Consider the following 21,533-nt stretch of genomic DNA (forward strand, 5'->3'; position numbering starts at 1 on the left):
AAAGAAAATGAAGCTACACGGGACACAGCAACCAACTTACAATTAATAGTGAAGACACTGAAGTCCTGACAAAGAGTAGCAAGGTGGATGGACTTGTTTATAATGGCAATAAGTGTACCTTTGTGTTGTGGCCTGCCAGCAGCCAGCAGAGCTGGCAGCAGATTCGGACCGTGAGAAGGTTGGGGAGGAACATGGGCCAATCCTGGAGTCTGGGGAAGACTCTAATGAGTGCTCTGTGTTGGAGGCAGAGATGAGGCCGTCTGACAGTTATCAGCTGCCTTCGGAGTCAGACATTGGTGGGGCAGAAGAACAGCTGGAGCCTATTCCCAGTGTGCACATGCGCAGAGCTGCCAGGAGAAGAAACAGCTAAGGAGCAAGGGTCGACCAGGTGGATGGTGAATGGCCCCTCCCATTAGGGAATAAAGAGGAGCGAAAGTGGAGGGGAGTTTGCAGGAGACAATTGGTTCAATTCATTAGAGTGAAGTTCTGTTCCTGACTTCTTGCCAAGTATTGTCTGCTACAGAGTGGCTTTTGGAAGATATTAGCCTGGCAGCTCTCCAAATCTGATATAGGTCTGTAGTTGTGAAATCTCTTGAAAGACTGTTGGCCGGGACTTTGCTGGAGAGGAATTCACTTTAAATTAGATAAAAGGGATTTTATCGGGACAGCCTGGATCAGGACAATATCAGGATAGGCAAACCAGTGTAGCATCTACATCGTTCAATTAATTTGTAATCCACCTGAGATCACTTGAAATAGTTTTTATCCTCCCATCAGCTCCAGCTTCCAAATACCAGTACCATTTTTTCATAAATATCTCTTCCAGAGTTGTATCATTGCATCCATACATTAAAAATAAGTAGGATTGAATGGTTATCTTTAAGTGTTTAGAAATTCAGAAACTTGGAAAACTTCTTTGTAAACAGCTAGCAGAAAGTCTCTCCAAGAGGCCTGTTATATGAAGGCACTTAGAAAGAACTGTCTCATATGTACATGGGGATATATATTAATTCTAAAATTAATAACAATTCAATTGCTGGAATTTGCACTCCCATTCCATTCGCCTCAGTCAATCTTACTGAAGAGAACTTCTTGTTGCTTCCTCTTGGATCCCATTTTACTGTGTTCCCCAATGTTCCTTCATCCACTTTGAGAAATACCGAGGCCCAAATTGCTGATTCAGTGTTGCTGCCCCTTTCCTATTACATACAAGCTCAACTTCTGGATGTTCTTGAGAGGAAGAACTGACACTGAAGCAAGGAACAGGTGGTAAAATAATGGTCTGGTAGTGTAGGTAGACAGGGACACGGTGGCTCATTGGTTAAGATGCTGAGCTTGTCGATCAGAAAGGTTGGCAGTTTGGCGGTTCGAATCCCTAGCACCACGTAACGAAGTGAGCTCCCATTACTTGTCCCAGCTTCTGCCAACCTAGCAGTTTGAAAGCATGTAAAAATTCAAATACAATAGGGACCACTTTGTTGGGAAGGTAGCAATGTTCCTTCAGCGTTTAGTCATGTCGGCCACATGACCATGGAGATGTCTTCAGACAGTGTGTGTGTGTGTGTGTGTGTGTGTGTGTGTGTGTGTGTGAGAGAGAGAGAGAGAGAGAGAGAGAGAGAGAGAGATGATGATGTCATAGATCACTTTAGAAAATTCTTTGGGTTTTTATAAATGACTATGTTCTTGTTCAAAAAATGTTTTGGGAATAAACAGATTAATGGGAAAGAACATTTCATGCATTCATAATAGCAAAAAAAGAGAGGATGCTTCAAGGTTACAGGTATCTTCTTTTCTGTCAGTTATACAATGGTTTGAAGAATGTTCTGTCTTTCTCTATTTCAACAACTTTATTTATAAATCCGGATTATCGTCAGCAGCTTATTTAATTTCTCATTTTTACATAGTGTTGAACAAACTGACACATTTAATGAAATTTATGCCTATGAAAGTTATGAGATTGGTGTTTATAGTTTTTTTCCTCTTTTGCATTTGAAATATTTGCCTATGAAATAAAATATATACATTTTTATAAAGGACAAGAAGCAATGGGTGGAAACTAATCAAGGAAAAAGAAGCAATCTAGGAGAAATTCCCTGACAGTTAGAACAATTAATCAGTGGAACAACTTGCCTTCAGAAATTGTGAATGCTCCAACACTGGAAGTCTTTAAGAAGATGATAACCATTTGTCTGAAATAGTATAGGGCAGGGGTCAGCAACCCATGGCTCTGGGGCCGCATGTGGTTCTTTCATCCCTCTGCTGTAGCTCCCTGTCACTGGTCGGCTCCATGATAGGTACTTGTACTTGTACTTGACGCCTCTTCACCCATCGTGGGTATAGGCGACTTCCATGGAAATTTGGCGCCACTGTTTTCGGTCCTGGGCTAGGGTTGTCAGGTGGTGCAGCCAGTCGCTATTATATGATTTTCGGCTAAGATTGAATGGGCGCATGACTATGTCTTCGGCTTTCCGTTTGAAGTGACGCAGAGTGGTTAGACGAACACCTCCTTTTGGCCGTTTCCAGGTCGGACCAGGCTCTGCAAGCAGGGAAATTTTTGGGATTTGATTTTCTGGCATTCTCAATGTATGGCCTAGCCAGCGCCAGCGTCTAAGTTCTATAATGGCAGATACATTTTCATTGATATCACATCTTCGGCGGATTTCAGCATTGGATATTCTTTCAGAGTACTTGATTTTCGTAAGTCTACGCAAGCAACGGTTTTGAAATAAGTCCAGTTTGTGTTGATGAGCAATTTTTATTGGCCAGGTTTCACAACCGTATAATAACGTTGGAATGATAGCAGCCTTGTATATACGGACTTTGGTTTTCAGGCAAATGTCTTTCCTAGCCCAGAGTTTCTTGAGTGAGCTCCAGGCAATTGTTGCTTTTTGAATTCTAGCATTTATTTCTGAAGAAACATCTCCATTTCCCGTAATGTTGCTGCCAAGGTAGGTGAAATGATCAACAGCTTCAATTGGTTCATTTTGAATGTGGATGGTTTGGTCGTCTATGTGGTTGCAGCATATCATAAGCTTGATAGGGCTTTCAGTTAGGACAGGTAGAGGAAAAAGGATGCCGTGCCAGGAGGAGACTCTATGGTGCGGGAACTGGACTTCCGGTTGGCTCCAGAATTGAACAGGGGGCTTCCAGTTAGGACCTTTGTGACTCTTTGAGTGTTTAAGGTTGCCAACCCCTGGTGTAGGGTTTCCTGCCTAAGCAGGACTTAGATTAGAAGACCTCCAAGGTCCCTTCCAACTTTGTTATTTTATTCTATTCTATTCTATTCTATTCTATTCTATTCTATTCTGTATTATATAGTTGAAATTTGTGTGCTCATTTCAGTACGGAGCAGCCTAAATGACTTTTTAAGTTAGCACCCAGTTTACATGACGTGACTTGCACATTGCCTGATTTAACAATCATGTGTTATAGGATGTTTAGGAGAAAATGCATGAAGTTGGTTTTGGGGATCGTCTTTAATTCTTCTCTCTTTTACCCTATAGATGGTATTCACAGCGTTACAGCGTATTGCACCTTAAGGGTTACCATCATCACTGATGACATGCTTACAAACAGCATCACGGTGCGGCTGGAAAACATGTCCCAAGAGAAGTTTCTCTCCCCTCTGCTGGCTCTCTTTGTGGAAGGCGTGGCTACTGTACTGTCAACAACCAAAGAGGGCATTTTTGTCTTCAACATTCAAAATGACACAGATGTTAGTGCCAATATTCTGAATGTGACATTTTCTGCCCTGCTTCCTGGTGGCATTCGAAACAAATTCTTCCCTTCTGAAGACCTTCAGGAGCAGATATACCTCAACCGGACGCTGCTCACGCTGATATCAACTCAACGAGTATTGCCTTTCGATGATAACATTTGCCTGCGGGAACCCTGCGAAAACTACATGAAATGTGTCTCCGTACTGAAATTTGACAGCTCTGCACCCTTTATTAGTTCCAATACTGTACTTTTCCGCCCCATACACCCTATCAATGGTCTGAGGTGTCGCTGCCCCCCTGGGTTTACTGGTGACTATTGTGAGACGGAGATTGACCTCTGCTATTCTAACCCATGTGGGAACAATGGCCTTTGTCGAAGTCGAGAGGGAGGCTATACCTGTGAATGTTATGAAGACTACACTGGTAAGTTATTCCTTCGTACTGTCAAGTTCCAGGAAATAAAAACAGGAGACCAATGTTGGATCTAATCTTTGTTTATGTAACCGGTACTCACTGACCACCCACTGTGATTAAAATGGAAAAAAAATGTTGGAGCTAAAGCTCCGTGCTCCCCACCACCTTATGAACCTCTCCCCTGGCCCCACCCAGGTTCCTTGTGTTAAATCCCTCCCACACCACCCAGTTAGTTATTCCATCCAATTACTTAACCGTAGGCCATCAAAAAACATCATATCTGTCAGAGTATGAATATTCATAGACTGGAAGAGACATGGTACAATGGGGAGTGTTTGGAAACTGAAACAGTATTTGCAGGAGACAGCATGGAGCCTGGGTGTGGCTTAGTTCTGTGCTATAGCTCTGAGTCTGTGCTAAGCAAAAAACTAGTCTGCTGCTGGGACTGAAACTGGAAACTGTCCTCTCCTCTTCCTTGTACTCTACCATGTTGGAAGAACCAACCATTGGTATTGTATATTGCTTATGTGTTATTATGTATATAAAGAAAGGTTAATGAATCCTGCTGCCTCAGTTGCCTGTGTGTCCTTTCTGGATTTGATTGCTGCAACAAACTCTACAATACCACCCTCAGTCCTCATGATTACATGATCATGATCTGGGTGCTTGGTAACCTCTTCATACTTAGTACTGGTTGCCAAGCACTTGGTGATCCCCATCAAGAACCATGGTAGTAGAGTAGTTAGAATGCAATATTGCAGGCTAATTCTGCTGACTGCCAGCAGTTTGGCAGTTCGAGTCACTGGCTCAAGGTTGACTCAGCCTTCCATTCTTCCGAGGTCAGTAAAATTAGGACCCAGATTGTTGGGGGCAATGTGCTGACTCTGTAACCTGCTTAGACAAGGCTGTAAAGCACTGTGAAGCAATATATAAGTCTAAGTGCTATTGGTATCTGATTGCCATTTGCAAGCTTCTCTGCCAACTTCCCAGAAAGTCAGTGGGGAAGCCAGCAGGAAAGGCTGCAAGTATTGCCACCTGCCAAAGGATTTCCACTCTCCCCAACGCATGAGGCAGGGTGGGAGTGGAAAACCTTTGTTGGATTGCAGAAACAAAGCTAAATCTTTGGCATCCCCAGTTCATCTTTCCAGTCCAGCACAGGAGTTCTACTCCCTTCTGTGTGTGGAAGTGAAGTAGGCTGAAGAGATAATGCGGAGATTGTCCAGTCCAGTACAGGAGTTCCAGTCCCTTCCATGGGCAAATCCCTACCTTATCTCTCCATCTCAGCACAGAAATTCACTTCTGAACACACAGGGGAGCTACCTGCCCTCCTTTGGCAGGCAGCTTTTTCACTCCCATCTGTATAACAATCCGTGCAGTTATTTAACGACTGCAACTTGGAGAGCCAAGATTGCATTCATTGAATGAAGTGAATCACGTGGGCATCTCACTCAACAAGCCCATCATTCAACAACCCAGGACTCCAGGCCCTATTGTACTTACAAATTAAGGACTACCTGTCCTTTCCTACTAAATGGTTTATCTGAACCCAAAAACAGATTGACCTTTCCTGCTATTGAGTGTGGTCTTACCCCTTGTTGGTATTAATGTTGTAGGAGGAGGCCCATTATTTGCTGAATCCAACTTACATTATTTTTTGGCGGGGGGACAAGGCTGATTTAGACGTTACCTTCAACAGTCAAGGAAACAGCACAGATTGTCCACCTTCCCTTAAATGCTGTCAGTTGGGGGAACTCTAGATATGTTGTAGCTCTAACAGTCCATAATTGTCATTTTTGTCTTGTTGTTTGTCTTTGGAATTCCTATGCTTTACAGCTGCTTTTGTAGTTGCTTTATCTTCAGGGAGAGATTGAGAGCTTATTTCTAAATGTGGGTTATTTGAAGCTGGAAAAGATAACATGCTAATTGAAGGATAGTGCCAAAATAGTAATAGGGCACATTGTGTAATGAAAAGGCTGTGGCCTTGGAGATTGCTTTTCAGATGATCCCTGCAGATAGAAAAGTCTGGCTATGAACCATGCAAACCTACATGATTGTGGATGTGGGGTGAGTGATTCACCAAGGAAGCATAATCTTTGGAAACAGACCAATCTGATGGGCATCGCTCCAGAAATAGTTCACTGTGATTCAATACTTAAATCAGGATTGAGAATCTGAAAAACAGAATTCCATAGTCTAATAAGAGAGAAACACAGAGTGCTGTCATTTGTTTCAGAAACATTATGCCTTAGTAAGCAGGTAACATATAGCATATTTTTGTATGAGCTGGTACATTGAGTTCAAACTGCAGTCCTTTAAAATCTGGAGTTTTATATAGTGAGCTTTGGGACAGAATGTGGTGAAATTTGCTGTGATAGAGGTCAGCTTTGACCTGAGAGACCGCCTCTTGCCAATTACCTCCCAAAGACCGATTCGATCGCACAGACTAGGCCTTCTCCGGATTCCATCTGCCAGCCAATGCTGGCTGGCGACCTCCCAGGGGAGGGCCTTCTCTGTTGCAGCTCCGGCCCTCTGGAACGACCTCCCCGTTGAGATCCGGACTCTTACTACCCTCCCGGCCTTCCGTAAAGCTACTAAGTCCTGGCTGTTCCGGCAGGCCTGTGACTGTTGAAGTGTCCAGCCCCACTTTAATTGTGAATGTTGTTGCATTTTAAATTGTTGTATTGTCTTATTTATCCCCCTTCCCTTTTTGATTGTAAGCCACCCGGAGTCCTTCGGGAGTGGGTGGCATACAAAACTAATAATAAACTAAACTAAACTAAATAATAAACTTTGCAGGAACAGCATATAGACTGAAAGAATTTTGTGCAAAAGAAAGGGTTGATCGTAAGGAATAATAAAACCCTTTCAAAAAATGCGGTGGTGTTGGTTTTGGATTTTGAGACAGAAATAAAGAAAGGTTTTTACCTGCTGATCGTTTCCATTTACTCCTGTTGCCATGACATTGTGAGAATTAATTTTTAGAAATTCTATATTAAGAGCTGTGCCTAAAGAATATAATAGATTACCCATGTGGATAAATAAAATACCAGTACAAGTACTCCTCAACATACAATAGTTCATTAAAGTTACTGAAGTTACAACGGCATTGAAAAAAGTGACATGACCATTTTTCACACAACCTTTGCAACACCCTCAGGATCATGTTCATCAGACTTCAGAAGCTTGGCAACAGTCGTATTAATGACGGTTGCAATGTCCTGCGGTCATGTGATCATCTTTTGCAACTTTCTGACAAGCAAAGTCAGTGGGGAAGCCAGATTCACTTAACAACCGTATTAACTTAACTGTGATTCACTTAACAACTATGGCAAGAAAAGTCTTAAAGTTGCAAAACTCACTTGACAAATCTTGATAATAATTTTCTTCTTCTTCTTCTTCTTCTTCTTCTTCTTCTTCTTCTTCTTCTTCTTCTTCTTCTTCTTCTTCTTCTTCTTCTTCTTCTTCTTCTTCTTCTTCTTCTTCTTCTTCTTCTTCTTCTTCTTTGCCATATCCTTCATTACATGTTGGGGATTATGTTAGCAATCCTATTTTTGTCAATAGCTGTATGAAAAAGTGCTGCTGAGTTTTGGCCAAACCAGTCCCTTAGGTTTTGAAGACACGATGTTCTTCTTCTGCCTGGTCCTCATTTGCCTTCAATCTTTCCGTAGAGGATTAAGTGAAATATGCCGTATTTTTCTGGGTGTCGCATCACATGTCCAAAATACTCTAACTTTCGCTTTTTAATGGCTTTGATGATTTCCCTTGGCTTTCCCAAGTGGCTTATCACCTCCTCATTTGTGATTTTGTCAACCCAGTTTATACATAACCGCTGTCTGTAAATCCACATTGCAAATGCTTCTAGTTTCTTCAAGTGTTTTTCTGTCAGAGACCAACTCTCAACTCCGTAGAGCAGGATAATGTTTCACTTAGCAACATAAATTTTGGGCTCAATTGTGGTCGTACATCAAGGATTACCTGTACCCGAACATCCACATAATCTGAGATTTGGCCAAACCTAGTATATTCCTGTAACATTTAAATATGATGCGCAAAGGCCAAACACTGAGAATGTAAGAAATATGTAGTGATGTCATATACCAGAGCCTTCCTATTCTTCTTTTTTTCTGTTGCCATTGACTTAAAAGATTGACTTATCTGTGTTGAAATGGTAATACACCAAAGAATGCAGCATTTTTTTTGGAAGATCTAAAATTTCACTTTATCCTTTTAAGAAATGTACTTGACAAATAATTGAAAAGTAAAAATACTTTAAAAAGAGAAATAAAAATTTCCAGGTCTTTGCTACGATTATAAAGGAAATATATATTTTTTTATCTCTGAACATTTTGAGTTTCTCTAGAACATAGTTGTCTCCCAGTAAAAAGCCTTCTTTTCTCACTTGTTCCTATTTTCGCTAATGGCCTGAAGCTTTTCATTGTTGGATGTAATTTATACATGATGAAAGTTTCTCAGTCTTCAGGATTCTTCTGTTTCAAGAAGTAAGGTACACAGAGCTTTTACAAGGCTATTTCTGAAATGGAAATACTCCCTAATTATAATTATCGGGAACAACTGCACTTCCTATGATACAAGGAGGTGAGTGATAAGGACACATAATATTTGTGGGTTTAAAACAGATCTGGGACAACATTTTTTCAGGCCTTTAGGCACCATCTATCTATGTGCTAAGAGGAAACAAAGGAAAATTTCCAGAAGGGTGTTTTTTTTTCTGTCTCTTTTAAGTAGAAAGTAAGACCTAAATTTCTTTAGTTTTGGCTTAATGTGTTCCATGAAAATACTATATGTGCCTTGCTGCATTATGCCCATGAAGCATTTAAAATTGTGACCCTTTGCTTAGATTTTTCTGAGTTCAAGTTAGAATTGTAAAACTACCCATTAAAACATTTTTCTCAGTCAAAGATGGTCTTTGAAACATGTGCTGGGGCAATGTGTTATAAAAAGTACACTTAGAGCTGTGACACTTTATTTAATTCCATTAACAATTTCTTTATTTAAAAGATTTGTATGGCACCCATCTTAAAACACAACTCTGTTGGCTCACCGCAACAATAAAACCTGAACTATAAAACACATAAAAGCATAAATCTGTAGAACACAATCAAAACCTAATGGCTCAGTCCTCCCCTTGCAATGTCCCAACAATCAACCTGAAACATCCTTTTTGTACCCCAGTGCCTGGGTAAAAAGCCAGATCTTGATGGTCTTCTGCAAGGCAAAGGGACGAGAGCTGTTGGATCACTGGGGAGGGCGGAAGGTATTCCATAAATTGTGGCAGTCACAGACAAGGCACGCTTCCGAGTTCTCCCTAAATGGCAAAGTTTTGGGGAAGGGACATGGAGTGTGCTTATCCTATCCAAAGTGATAGGATGGGAAGATGCTCTCAGGGAAGAGGTGGTCCCACAAATAATCTGATCCTCTGCCATGTAGGTATTTAAAGACGATAATTGATATGTTGAATTGCACTTGGAAGGAAACTAGAAGTTTGCACAACAGAGTTGTAACCTGTGCAAAGCTACCAGTAGCAGGATCCAATCTGGGTCAGTCACCGGGACCAGAGGTTTTGTCTTCTGAGCTTTGAGATTCGGGCTGGAGCCCATCTTCTGGGAACTTCTCTCTAGCAGCTGCTAGAGATTGGATCCTGCAACATTATCCTACAACATCTACATTCTCCTTCATTTGTGAAAGTTCTCAGATTGTGCATTCTGCTACATTCTGGACCAGTTGTAGTTGCTACAACTGGTCTTCAAGGGCAGCCCTATGTTAAGCGCATAGCAATAATCCGATAGGAAGCGACTAAGCCATGGTGGCAAACCTATGGCATGCCAGAAGTGGCATGCAGAGCCAACTCTCAGGGCATGCAAGCCATTGCCCGTTGCTCTTCTGGGTTCTGGCACACTGGCCAGCTGTTCTTTGGGTTTCTGGCATCCATGCACATGCAAAGATAAGCTGGAAGGTGTACATGTGCACGCCAGAAACTGGAAGATCATCTTCTCAGCGTGCGCACGCGCACCGGGAAGCTGCTCTTCCAGTTTCCTAATGCACATGCACAACAGCCAGCTGGTCTTTGGGATTCTGGCATGCATGTGCGTGCGAAGACCAGCTGGCTGGTGTGCATGCGCACTGGGAGACTGCTCTTCCACCTTCCTCACGCTCATGTGCACCAACCAGCTGGTCTTCATGCACACATGTGCGCCAGAAACTGGAAGACCAGGTGGCCGGTGCCCATGCACTTGGCAGAAACTGGAAGAGCAGCTGCCTGGTGCATAATGCACACCGGTAGCTGCTCTTCCAGATTCTGCAATGTATGCGCGAGCTCTCGTTTCAGCACTTGGTGCCAAAAAGGTTTGCCAACACTGGACTAAGGCATGAGTAACCATAACCAAGGAGTCCTGGTACAAGAAATGGCACAGTTGGCGTCCAAGAAGAACCTGTGCAAAGGCATCTCTCAGACGGACACACCCATCCAGGACTGCCACCAACTCATTGAGGGGGAGATTTGATTTCAATTAATTAGAGTTAATATGTATATATTCTCCCAGTCATGTTTTTAATCCTTCTTTATCAGGTTAAAAATTGCTTGATAATAGTACTTGAAGGTTTCTGGAGCAAACCTACAGTTTTTAGATCTGGAAAGTTCATCCACTATTTCTCTTCTCTGCCCTTTTACACGTAGTCCTCAACTTACGGCCACAATTGAGCCCAGCATTTCCACTGCTAAGCAAGGCAGTTGTTAAGTGAGCTTTGCCCCATTTTACAATCTTTCTTTCCACAGTTGTTAAGTGAATCATTGCAGTTGTTCAGATAACAACATGGTTGTTCAGTGTCCCCCCTTGACATTGATTGTCAGAAGGTTGCAAACGGGGAACACATGGCCCTGGGACACTGCATGAATGTGAGTCTGTTGCCAAGAGTCCAAATGTTGATCAGATGACCATGGGGATGCTGTCGTAGGTCTGGAAAACGGTCACAAGTCACTTTTCCCAGTGCGGTTGTAACTTTGAACAGTCACTAAATGAACTGTTGTAAGTCAAGGACTACTTATTTTTTATACCATATTCTTTGGTGAGAATAGCAAATGGGTTGAGGAAAGACATGGTGGAACTTGTATATTTCAATTACTCATTGCAAGCAAGGCATTTTTAGTATTTGTTGCAGTTGTTTTCATTGGGGGAAGACCTGTCAACATTTGGAAGGAAGAAAAAAAGGTTATTGATGAATTTGATTGCATAAAAATAACATGTGACATACAATATATTATCTGTCTTCCCTGAGGAAGCGCTTTCCATATAAATTTAGTCAACTCCCATGATCTCATAGCCATATTGGCTGATAGACAATAGGAGCTGAAGCCATCACATTGAAGAAAGCAGATTAGGAATATAGAATAACAGAGTTAGAAGGGACCTTGGAGGTTTTCTAGTCCAACCCCCTGCCTAGGCAGGAAACCCTACACCACTTTATGGTTATCCAACATCTTCTTAAAAACTTCCAGTGTTAGAGCATTCACAACTTCTGGAGGCAAGTTGTTCCATTGATTAATTGTTCTAGCTGTCAGGAAATTTCTCCTCAGTTCTAAGTTGCTTCTCTCCTTGATTAGTTTCCACCCATTGCTTCTTGTCCTGCCTTCAGGTGCTTTGGAGAATAGTTTGACTCCCTCTTCTTTGTGGCAGCCCCTGAGGTAGGGAAGATGGTTAAACACTGCTGTAGAAGACAACTAGATTCTTGAGCGAGGTGCTCTCTATAATCTTAGAATTGTTGTGAGAATACACTAGAAAAGAACAAGGTGTACTGCTTCAACCTCTGAAAAAGATTTATAATATTTCTAATATTTCTAATGAGTAAAATAAAACATTTTTATTTGGAAGCCAAAGTGTCACAGTAACTGAAAAATTAATATTTAGTTTATATATATGCTGATAAATAAATAAAGGGAGACTAGTATAAATCAATTTCAAGCTATTTAGCTCTCATCAGCTAGCCATACTCTTACTGGAATTAGAACCTGTGCTGTATTACATCTTAGAGGTTTTTTTTTTTTTTTTTTTTTTTTTTTAGAGGTTGTATTTGCATTTGTAGGCCGCCCTTTTCCCTGAGGGGACTCAGGGCGGCTCACAGAAAACCAGGGAAAGGGGAAATACAACATTGAGACAACAACACATAATAAAATAATGAGCAACATGCATACAACATTCGGGCGGGGTAGAAATCCTTATCCCCAGGCCTGACGGGCGAGCCAGTTCTTCAAGGCAGTGCGGAAGGCCTGGACGGTGGAGAGGGTACGAATCTCCACGGGGAGCTCGTTCCAAAGGGTCGGGGCTACTGCTGAGAAGGCCCTCCTCCTTGTGGTTGCCAGCCGACACTGGCTGGCCGATGGAATGCGGAGGAGGCCTAATCTATGGGATCTTATAGGTCGTAGGGAGGTAATTGGCAGAAGGCGGTCTCTCAAGTATCCAGATCCACTGCCATGTAGGGCTTTATGGGTGATCAATAGCACCTTGAAGCGCATCCGGAGATCGACAGGTAGCCAGCGCAACTCGCGGAGGATAGGTGTAATGCGGGTGAATCGGGGTGCACCCGCAATCACTCGCGCGGCTGCGTTCTGTACTAGCTGAAGTCGCCGGATGCTCCTCAAGGGCAGCCCCATGTAGAGCACGTTGCAGTATTCCAGCCTAGAGGTCACAAGGGCAGTTAGGCAGTTGTGTTAACCACTAAGCCACAAGGTTCTCCTCCTTTATCAGCTGAGCCAGGGAAATAGGTATGTATTTAGTGTCACAACCCCTGGTATGCCCAAATATGGGAAGAGACCTACTGCTTCCTTTCTCTGTCTATCGGCTCGTCACAAGAGACCATCCAGACAGAAAGCCAATATTTTTTTTTATTTTTTTTTTATTTATCAGCACAAATACAACACAAATGTAACAAAGGCAACTCCTCCCATATTTGGGCATACCAGGGGTTGTGACACTAAATGTGTATGTGTGTATGTATGTATGTATGTATGTATGTATGTCCCCCAACAGTATTTGATTACTGTTTTCTTTGTCAAAATGGTTTCCTCATTACTCATTCTGTCAAGATATTATTAAGTGAGAGTCTGTATCAGAGGTGGGTTGCTCCCAGTTTGGACCAGTTCGGGAGAACCAGTAGTGGCAATTGGACATGGGTCATGAACTGGTAGTGATGGCTGGCTGGCCACGCCCCTGAACCGGCTCACTTCGACACTCGCCCTGCCTCATCTTCGCTGGCAGATTGCTGGCTTGCTCTCTCAGCTGCTGCCCCCCCCCTGTGGAGCTCACAGGCAGTGAACAAACCCACACACTCTTAGCACCTTCCAGCTCTCCTGCGTTCAGCTCGGCACGGCTCAAGTTGCTGCTTTCTTTTGCCTTTTTAAAAAAAAAAGTCTTACAGCATATTTTATTTCCCATCTCTAATCTGAAACATAAATTTGCCAAGCCACGCCCACAAAATAAGCCACACCCACAGAACAAGCAGTAAAAAAATTGAAACCCACCCCTGGCCTGTATCTATGTGTCTGTGTGCACAAACATATGTGTACACACAAAGAGAGACATTATGAAATGCTGCTCTTAAAAAAAAACACCACATTTTTCCTTTAGTCTCGGCTGTTGAATCCTGAGCTGTCTCACTGCTTATATTTGTCTACTATGGTCTTTGGAGGGCACCATCAGTTGACCTATTCCTAAGAGCCCCAGGGGCCATGCCATCATCCCAATATCTTCTGCACCCTCCCACCCCCCCCCCCAACCTTGCATCTGGGTTGTTGGTTTTTTCGCCTGCAGAAATATTTTCAGAGATCAAAGTCTTGGACTGTCTTTTGAAATCTAGTCCAGGGACTCGGTATTCTTGCTTGCTCTTTTTTTTTTTTGGTTTTTTAATTAGTTTTCAGGTGGTTTGACAGGATTTCTGATGTTACAAAAGCCGTTTAAAGTGCTGGAATTAAGGAAGCTTTGTGTGTGAAAGCGATACACCTCATGTCAATATAATCACCATATTTTCCAATCTTCACCCGCAGACGGATTTTAGCGTTTCGGCTTGGTAACATGCTGTCATAGCGGGCAGGAAATAGCCATTGCTGTTGAGAACATAATCATGCATTTATGATAATGTTCCAGGATAGGGAAAAAATTGTTGTTGTTAGTTGCGAAGGTGTGTCCGACCCATCACGACCCCATGGACAAGGTTCCTCAAGCCTTCCTGTCTTCTACGGTCCTCTGGAGTCCGTTTAAGCTCATGCCTACTGCTTCAGTGACTCTATCCAGCCACCTCATTCTCTGCCGTCCCTTTCTTCTTTTGCCCTCAATCTTTCCCAGCATTAGGCTCTTCTCCAGTGAGTCCTTCCTTCTCATTAGGTGGACAAAGTATTTGAGTTTCATCTTCAGGACTGCCTTGCAGTCCAAGGGACTCGCAGGAGTCTTCTCCAGCACCATAGTTCAATGGCCTCCATTCTTTGGCACTCAACCTTTCTTATGGTCCAACTTTCTCAGCCATACATTGCAACTCGGAAAACCATAGCCTTGGCTACACGCAATTTGTTGGCAGTGATGTCTCTGCTTTTTAGTATGCAACAGATAGGAAAATCAAGACTTGTGGAGGTAAACATGAACCAAGGATTATATTTTCAGAATGCAATGCGATCCAGATGTAAGAAGAAAAAGGGTGATTCCGTCTCATTCAAAACAAGAACATTGCTAAAGTAATCTTACTAACTGAAGGATCACTGTAAAACTTTGAAGCCCAGTTTATTTGTCCATTTCAGTCTTTTCAGATTGCCTTTTAAATGAACTCCTGTAGATCAGCGGTCTCCAACCTTGGGAACTTTAAGACCTGTGGACTTCAACTCCCAGAGTTCCTCAGCCAGCTTTGCTGGCTGAGGAACTCTGGGAGTTGAAGTCCACAAGTCTTAAAGTTCCCAAGGTTGGAGACCACTGCTGTAGATGACTCCAAAGAACATTTTATTATCAAATATTGCATTCCATAAAACCACAAGAAGAAGAATATAACCGTATTATGGTAGCAATCCCATAGATATCTTCAACTACTTTGGTTATCAATAGTGATTCAACAGCAATTTGAATGGGAAAAGCACTGTGACATAACGGCTGCTTATACTCTTATACTCATCTGTTTCTCAGCGGCAAAAAATACCCTTACACCTAATGTTTAAACAAAAAAGAAAAAAAAGGGCAAGCTCTAAAGAAATGAATGATGTCCCTATTAAATAGTTAAACTTGGAGTTAATAAGTTAGCAGTAATCTGTGTTGCAATGCTGATTTTGTCAAAATGCACTTTCCCACTTGGGTGAGTAGTAAACAGTAAGTCAGCAAGTTGGATTTCTTTGCAGTTAAATTTTTTCCTGTTTTTTAAAATTAATTTGTCTTATTAGAGGCCAGGTGTTGGTACAGGTCTGTTTGCCTAACTTTGAGATAGGTCTGAAAAGAAAATTAACAAATAAGGAGAATTTTTCAAACACTGAAGAGCCATTCCTCCCCCAGTCTCATTTTTCTCGATGCATTCCTTAAAGAATACTTCTGTGAAGTAGGGAAGCAGTGCAGGCCATGAGTGCTCTTCTTTATATGATGAAGAGAATTGTTACGTAAGACAAGATTTGTTTAAAGTAGCAAGTGTGCTTTAGCAGTAGTTAAAACTTTGCGCATTCGAACAGAAAAATACACTACTTGGAGGTGAATGTCAAGATAATTAGAATTCTGGAGAGCACTTGATGGGTACAGGTAGTCCTCGGCTTTCAACAGTTCATTTAGTGTCTGTTCAAATTTACAACGGGACTGAAAAACGTGACTGGTGACTGTTTTTCACAGTTACAAGCATCTCCATGGTCATGTGATCAAAATTCAGATGCTTGGCAACTGGCTCATATTTATGAGCGTTTCTGTGCCCCAGGGTCATGCGATCACATTTTGCGACCTTCTGACAAACAAAGTCAATGGGGAAGCCAGTTTCACTTAACAACCGGGTTACTAACTTACCAGCTGCAGTGAGTCACTTAACAATTGAATCAAGAAAGGTTGTAAAATGGGGCAGAACTCACTTAGCAAATGTCTCACTTAGCAACAGAAATTTTGGATTCAATTGTGGTCGTAAATCAAGGACTGCCTGTATTATAGGAGATACAGTGTCACTTATTATAAATGAATATTATTATGATTCATATTATTATGACAAATTCTGTTTTAACTGGCATCATTCAGTGACTGCAATTAAACTCGTGCTACTTCTATTCTTTTTCTTAAAATAATAGTTAATTGAAAGTTTTAACAATAATAAGAACTAATACAAACTAAATTAGTAAAAAAAAAGAAGAGGAAAAAGGAGAGGGAAATGCAGAAAGAAAAGAAGTACAAAAAAGAAAGAAGGAAAATGATATAAAGAAAGATACAATGAAGTGACTTCCTATCTTCACAGCATTTATAAATGCAATTGTATTTTAATCTCTGTCTAAAGTTATATCATGACTTTTCTTTCTATAAACCATCCAGTTTAATCATTGCTAAGCTAAGAATCTCTCAATCTCTCTCTCTCTCTCTCTCTCTCTCTCTCTCTCTCTGTCTCCCTCTCCCTCTCCCTCTCCCTCTCCCTCCCTCCCTTCCTCTCCCCCTCTGTCCCAATGTTGTTCTTTTGGGGAAAATAGGATGGAATATATTTGCCCCCTTGAGTTATTTTTACCTTTACCTTAATAAAGGCAAGATTTTTTAAATCTAGTAAATAAGTAAATTTGCTATCAGAAGCAGAGATTACAGATTACAGAGTGGCAACCACTGTCCCATTTAAGGGGCAAGTCCATCTCTGTACAGCAGCCAATCAAAGCACAGGAATTCATCTAGCCAAATCAGACAGACGTTTTTGATCCTGGACAAGTTGGAATTCACTGCTTTCAACTTGGAACAGGAAAATATGGGCATAGATCACATTTACAGTGGACTGAAGATGGGAAAGCAATGTCATCCACATTCACCTTCCAGAAAGAAGGGGTGACCTACATCCAGATGGGGCGGCAATGAGATATGCTTTTAAGCTTCCCAAGGAAGTTTTGTTGACTCTGCTACAGTATTCTGTAGTCTTTGGAGCTGAACTTAAAAGTCTAGGACCTATGGCACGCATGCCAGAAGTGGCACGTGAAGCCATCTCTCCAGGCATGCGAGCTGTTGCCTGTTGCTTTTTCAGGTTCCAGCGCGCCAGCCAGCTGGTCTTCACATGTGCGGGAGCGCCGGAAACTGGAAGACCATCCTCCCGGTAGGCATGCGTGCCCCAGGAAGATGATCTTCTGTTTTCTGGCGTGCACATGTGCACTGCCCATCTGATCTTCGGGCGTGCATGCATGCATGCATGCCAGAAATGGGAAGACTAAGTGGCCAGTGCACATTCACACACCGGAAACTGAAAGATCATCTTCCCAATGCATGCATGCATGCCAGACGGCTGCTCCTTCGGTTTCCGGCATGTGCACACTCCCGTTTGATACCAAGTGCTGAAAAGGTTCACCAACATTGGTCTAGGAAGAATCAGATTTTTTTTTCTTAGTAATTGTTAGCATTATTTACAGTAAACTTCCAGGATATTCTAGAAAGAGTCAAAGTGGTCCCTATATAGGTCATTCTCATGCTGTCTTCAAGTAAAGGAGCTTCTTGTGACTAATTGCTCACAAAGAAGACTATTTATTGATACAATGGTGCATCAAACAATTCTGCATATTTTGGGCATTTGCTGCTCTGTAATTCGTTGCAATGTTATGTCTGTAAGCAATATATTGCAAACTGAAGGCTTATGAAGTGATTTAACCATACTAAAAATGGGTATTTTGTACACAGCCATATCTGTAGTTTGACTTGTTTCCTGTTTTATATCAAATGAATTTTGGGAATTCAGAAGGTTGGAAACTATGTTAGCAGTACTTCAATGAGGCTGATTTTCTAGATGAATTATAAACTCTGGGTATGTTTTATTGTTTTAAGCTACCCAGAAGCTAGATTTCTCTTAGCTGTTTACTCTTGCCTGCACATTCTTCTTTCCACTATGACCTTGAACAGATGGGGAGTTTCCACCTCCCACCTTTCAGAACAGAAGTGCAAAAAGGAATAAAAGTTCACTGTCTCCACCAGGTTCCCTTTGTAGATCAAACTTTGTAGTTTCCCAATAATTTTAGAGGGAAAAAAATCTGTATTTTGAAGTACACTTTCAGCAAAATGTTTGTATTGGAGTACAGAGTAATTTATCTGCTTCCAGACCTGGTAACCAAGGGAGATTTGAATGAGGCATTGCTGAAGAGGAAAGGTAACCACTGGTGGGATTTATTTTTTTTTTTACTTTGTCTTGAACAGTGGTAGATCTTCCTCCTGTCGCTAATTTTATTTATCTCTGCTTCTCTTTTTTATTTTGTTTCTTTTGATAATCTGGTAAATTACTATGGCTAGAACTGCGGTACCAGCTCACTTCGGGATAAATGTTTAGTTATCCTTGGAAAATATTTTTTATTATTGTTCAATGACCGAACCTATTTACCCAGAGACATTCTACAGCGATCAGAATGAATTATCCCTTAGTACAGTGCCTTCCCCCCAACCTTTTGGGCACCAAGAACCGGTTCCATGGAGAGAGGCTTTTCCGCGGACCAGAGGGGGTGTGATTTTTCATGCTGTCTGCATCCCGTGGGTGGGGCTTCTCTTGTTTGCGTAGCCCGGTTTCTGGCATGCCGCGGCCTAGTGGTGGTCTACAGACTGGGGATTGGAGACCCATGTCTTAATAAATAACGTAGTATTTATTCATTGATTTCTCACATTTATGTTAAGGTGACCAGACATCCCACTTTTGGCGGGACAGTCCCGCCTTTGAACAATTTGTCCCGCATCCCGCAGCCTTTTTAAAAAGTCCCATTTTTTAAAAATTTTTTAAAATCAAGAACACCTCCCCCCCCCCCCGGTCAGTGGTGTCCCTCTTTACCAATGTTAAAATCTGGTCACCTTAATTTATGTTCTACTTTTTATCTAGGAGCTCAAGATAACTTACATGGGGGTCTGTCTGAATTTTTTATTTATAACAGTGACTCTCGGATATTGACTGGATCAGTGGTGAAATTTAAATTTGTTTACTACCGGTTCTGTGGGCGTGGCTTGGTAGGCGTGGCAGGGGAGGATACTGGAAAATCTCCATTCCCATCCCACTCTGGGGTCAGCCAGTGGTGGCATTTGCCGGTTCTCCAAACTACTCAAAATTTCTGCCACCGGTTTTCCAGAACCTGTTGGAACCTGCTGGATTTCACCCCTGGACTGGATCTAGAGAAAGTGACAGGCAGTGTGTTTGCACAATCTCTGCCCCGTAGTCTTGACTACTACACCATGACAATGTATTGAGATACTCTGACTCAGAAAACTATATTAAAAGTGTCCTATATGAACAGAGAATCACTTCAAATATACTACATAGTCTCCAAAATTATATTTGCTTCCTTTTCTTGAAAGCACGCCAGGTTTATTTGTACTCTGAGTTGAGAATAAGCTAATAGTCTTTCATTTGCACATTGTTCACAACTAGAAACAATAGGGTGCTTATTTGCATTAGTTATTTGGAGATGAACATGACTGCAAGCTGCCAAAGGCTAAACAACGTGTATCAACATACTGCATTCCTGGTTGGAAGCACACTCATTTTGTACTTCTGAGAGGTACGGAAGGGTGTGTGCAAATAATTGAGTTACAGTAGGTTTAGTGAGGCTTGGATTTTCTATTATAGCTTCTGGCTAAACTGTTAGTCCCTCTTCCTCACTTTTCAGATTCATCTGATGCTCTATCCATTTCTTTAGACTTTAGATCACAAGAATTAATAACCCTGAATTTACATACTTACACATATAATACATGAATAGATGAAAGAAGAATCCACAAATAATAAGGAAATCAATAAATAACAAATTTTGTAATGCTTTTATTAGTTCATAGATGAATCCTAAAACAAGCTTTTTAGACATAGACAATGATTTTGAGAATGTATTTGCAATTTTTGCAGATTCTTTCATGAGCATATGTGTTCTAAAATCTCCTAACTCTAAGAATGCTTTTTCATTTCTTTATTTTTTTTCTAGTATAAATAACAAAAAGAAAATCATAGGGGCTTATTCTGCTCTGTGGTACCTAATGAGGAAAATGAGAAGAAAAAGAAAACGGAAATTTTTGTCTACCTTTGGTTATTAAAAGAAGCTTGACTACAAGGATTTAGAAATTATTGTTTTCATTTTAATTCACTAGTATTCACCATGAACTTTCTGTATTAACCACAAATATGGTTGGACTTAACTGTGATCTGGTTCAAAAGAAAATAACTCCACAGCCCATGGCTTGAAGTGAGCTTTTTTTCAAAAAAGCCATAAAGATTAATTACAAGTTGTCATGTCAGGATCAGTCAAAAAGTAAACAAAAGATTCCATTCCTCACAACCACACTGGGAAAGAACAAAACTTAAGAAATTATTAACTATAGTTTATTGTGATATCTGAACCAGCCATTAAGGTTACCAATCCCCTTTAAACCGCGAGCTGTTTTAAAAACGGTGAGGTAAGCAGGAGCTTACTGAATTGAAATGTAAATGTGGCTGGGTTCTGAAAATTCTGAGGCAAGCATTTGCTTTAATTAAGGGAATTTATGTGAACTATCAAATGTGAACTGTCTTCTTTGACTGACTGTTCTATTGCTGACAGTCATTGTTACATTATTCTATTGTTTTGGAGAGAGCGAGAGCAAGAAAGAGAGAGGGAGAGAGAGAGAGAGAGAGAGAGAGAGAGAGAGAATTTTTCAGTTCTGCCTCTTGTTTGAGGCAAGATAAATGTCCCTTCTCCAAACTTGGCTCATATTTCAGTATTTGCAAAGGGTAATCTTTAACATCCTAAGCGCTTTCACTAGCTTATCTATGTGCAACTCCAGAGTTTCACTCCTGCACCAGTGGCATACCATCAAGGTGACACATTCTTTCCAAAGGCGTCATTTGCAAGCCATACTGTCTTATCTGATAATTGGAAAAAAATAATGCCTTCTGGTATACATGCTTTAGGGTTAGTTCATTGAAGACATCTTTGATAAATTTATTTTAGCTTTACTTATAATTTACTTACGTGTTTTACTTGTCTTCCCAGTAAGGCCCAAATTTGTGTGACCCCTTTCAGTACTGGAAAAACAATCAAATTATTAACGGTATTAAGGTAGAATCAAGAACTTGGTGAGATCTTAAGGGTGACAAATAGGAACCGTGAAGCTGAATCCACAAGACTTAATTGTATTGCTGAAATAGTTTAATACTCCTCCTCTCCCCCCGCCCCCCGGTGGTTTTCTTTAGTAAATACCATGAGAAAATACTGAT

General features: G+C 41.3%; 1 protein-coding gene across 3 annotated transcripts in view; it reads left to right on the top strand.

Moving 5' to 3' along the window:
* The window catches only part of CELSR1 (cadherin EGF LAG seven-pass G-type receptor 1), a 184,874-nt gene that overhangs the window by 60,925 nt on the left and 102,416 nt on the right, over nucleotides 1-21,533 (top strand). For all 3 annotated transcript variants that reach the window (XM_032220771.1, XM_032220773.1, XM_032220772.1), the window contains exon 2: nucleotides 3,504-4,142. In XM_032220771.1, coding sequence (XP_032076662.1) covers nucleotides 3,504-4,142 — 639 coding nt within the window. The remainder of the gene's footprint in view (nucleotides 1-3,503; nucleotides 4,143-21,533) is intronic.

The sequence above is a fragment of the Thamnophis elegans genome, chromosome 7 (assembly GCF_009769535.1).
Source record: "Thamnophis elegans isolate rThaEle1 chromosome 7, rThaEle1.pri, whole genome shotgun sequence".
In the NCBI taxonomy this organism is placed as follows: Eukaryota; Metazoa; Chordata; class Lepidosauria; order Squamata; family Colubridae; genus Thamnophis; species Thamnophis elegans.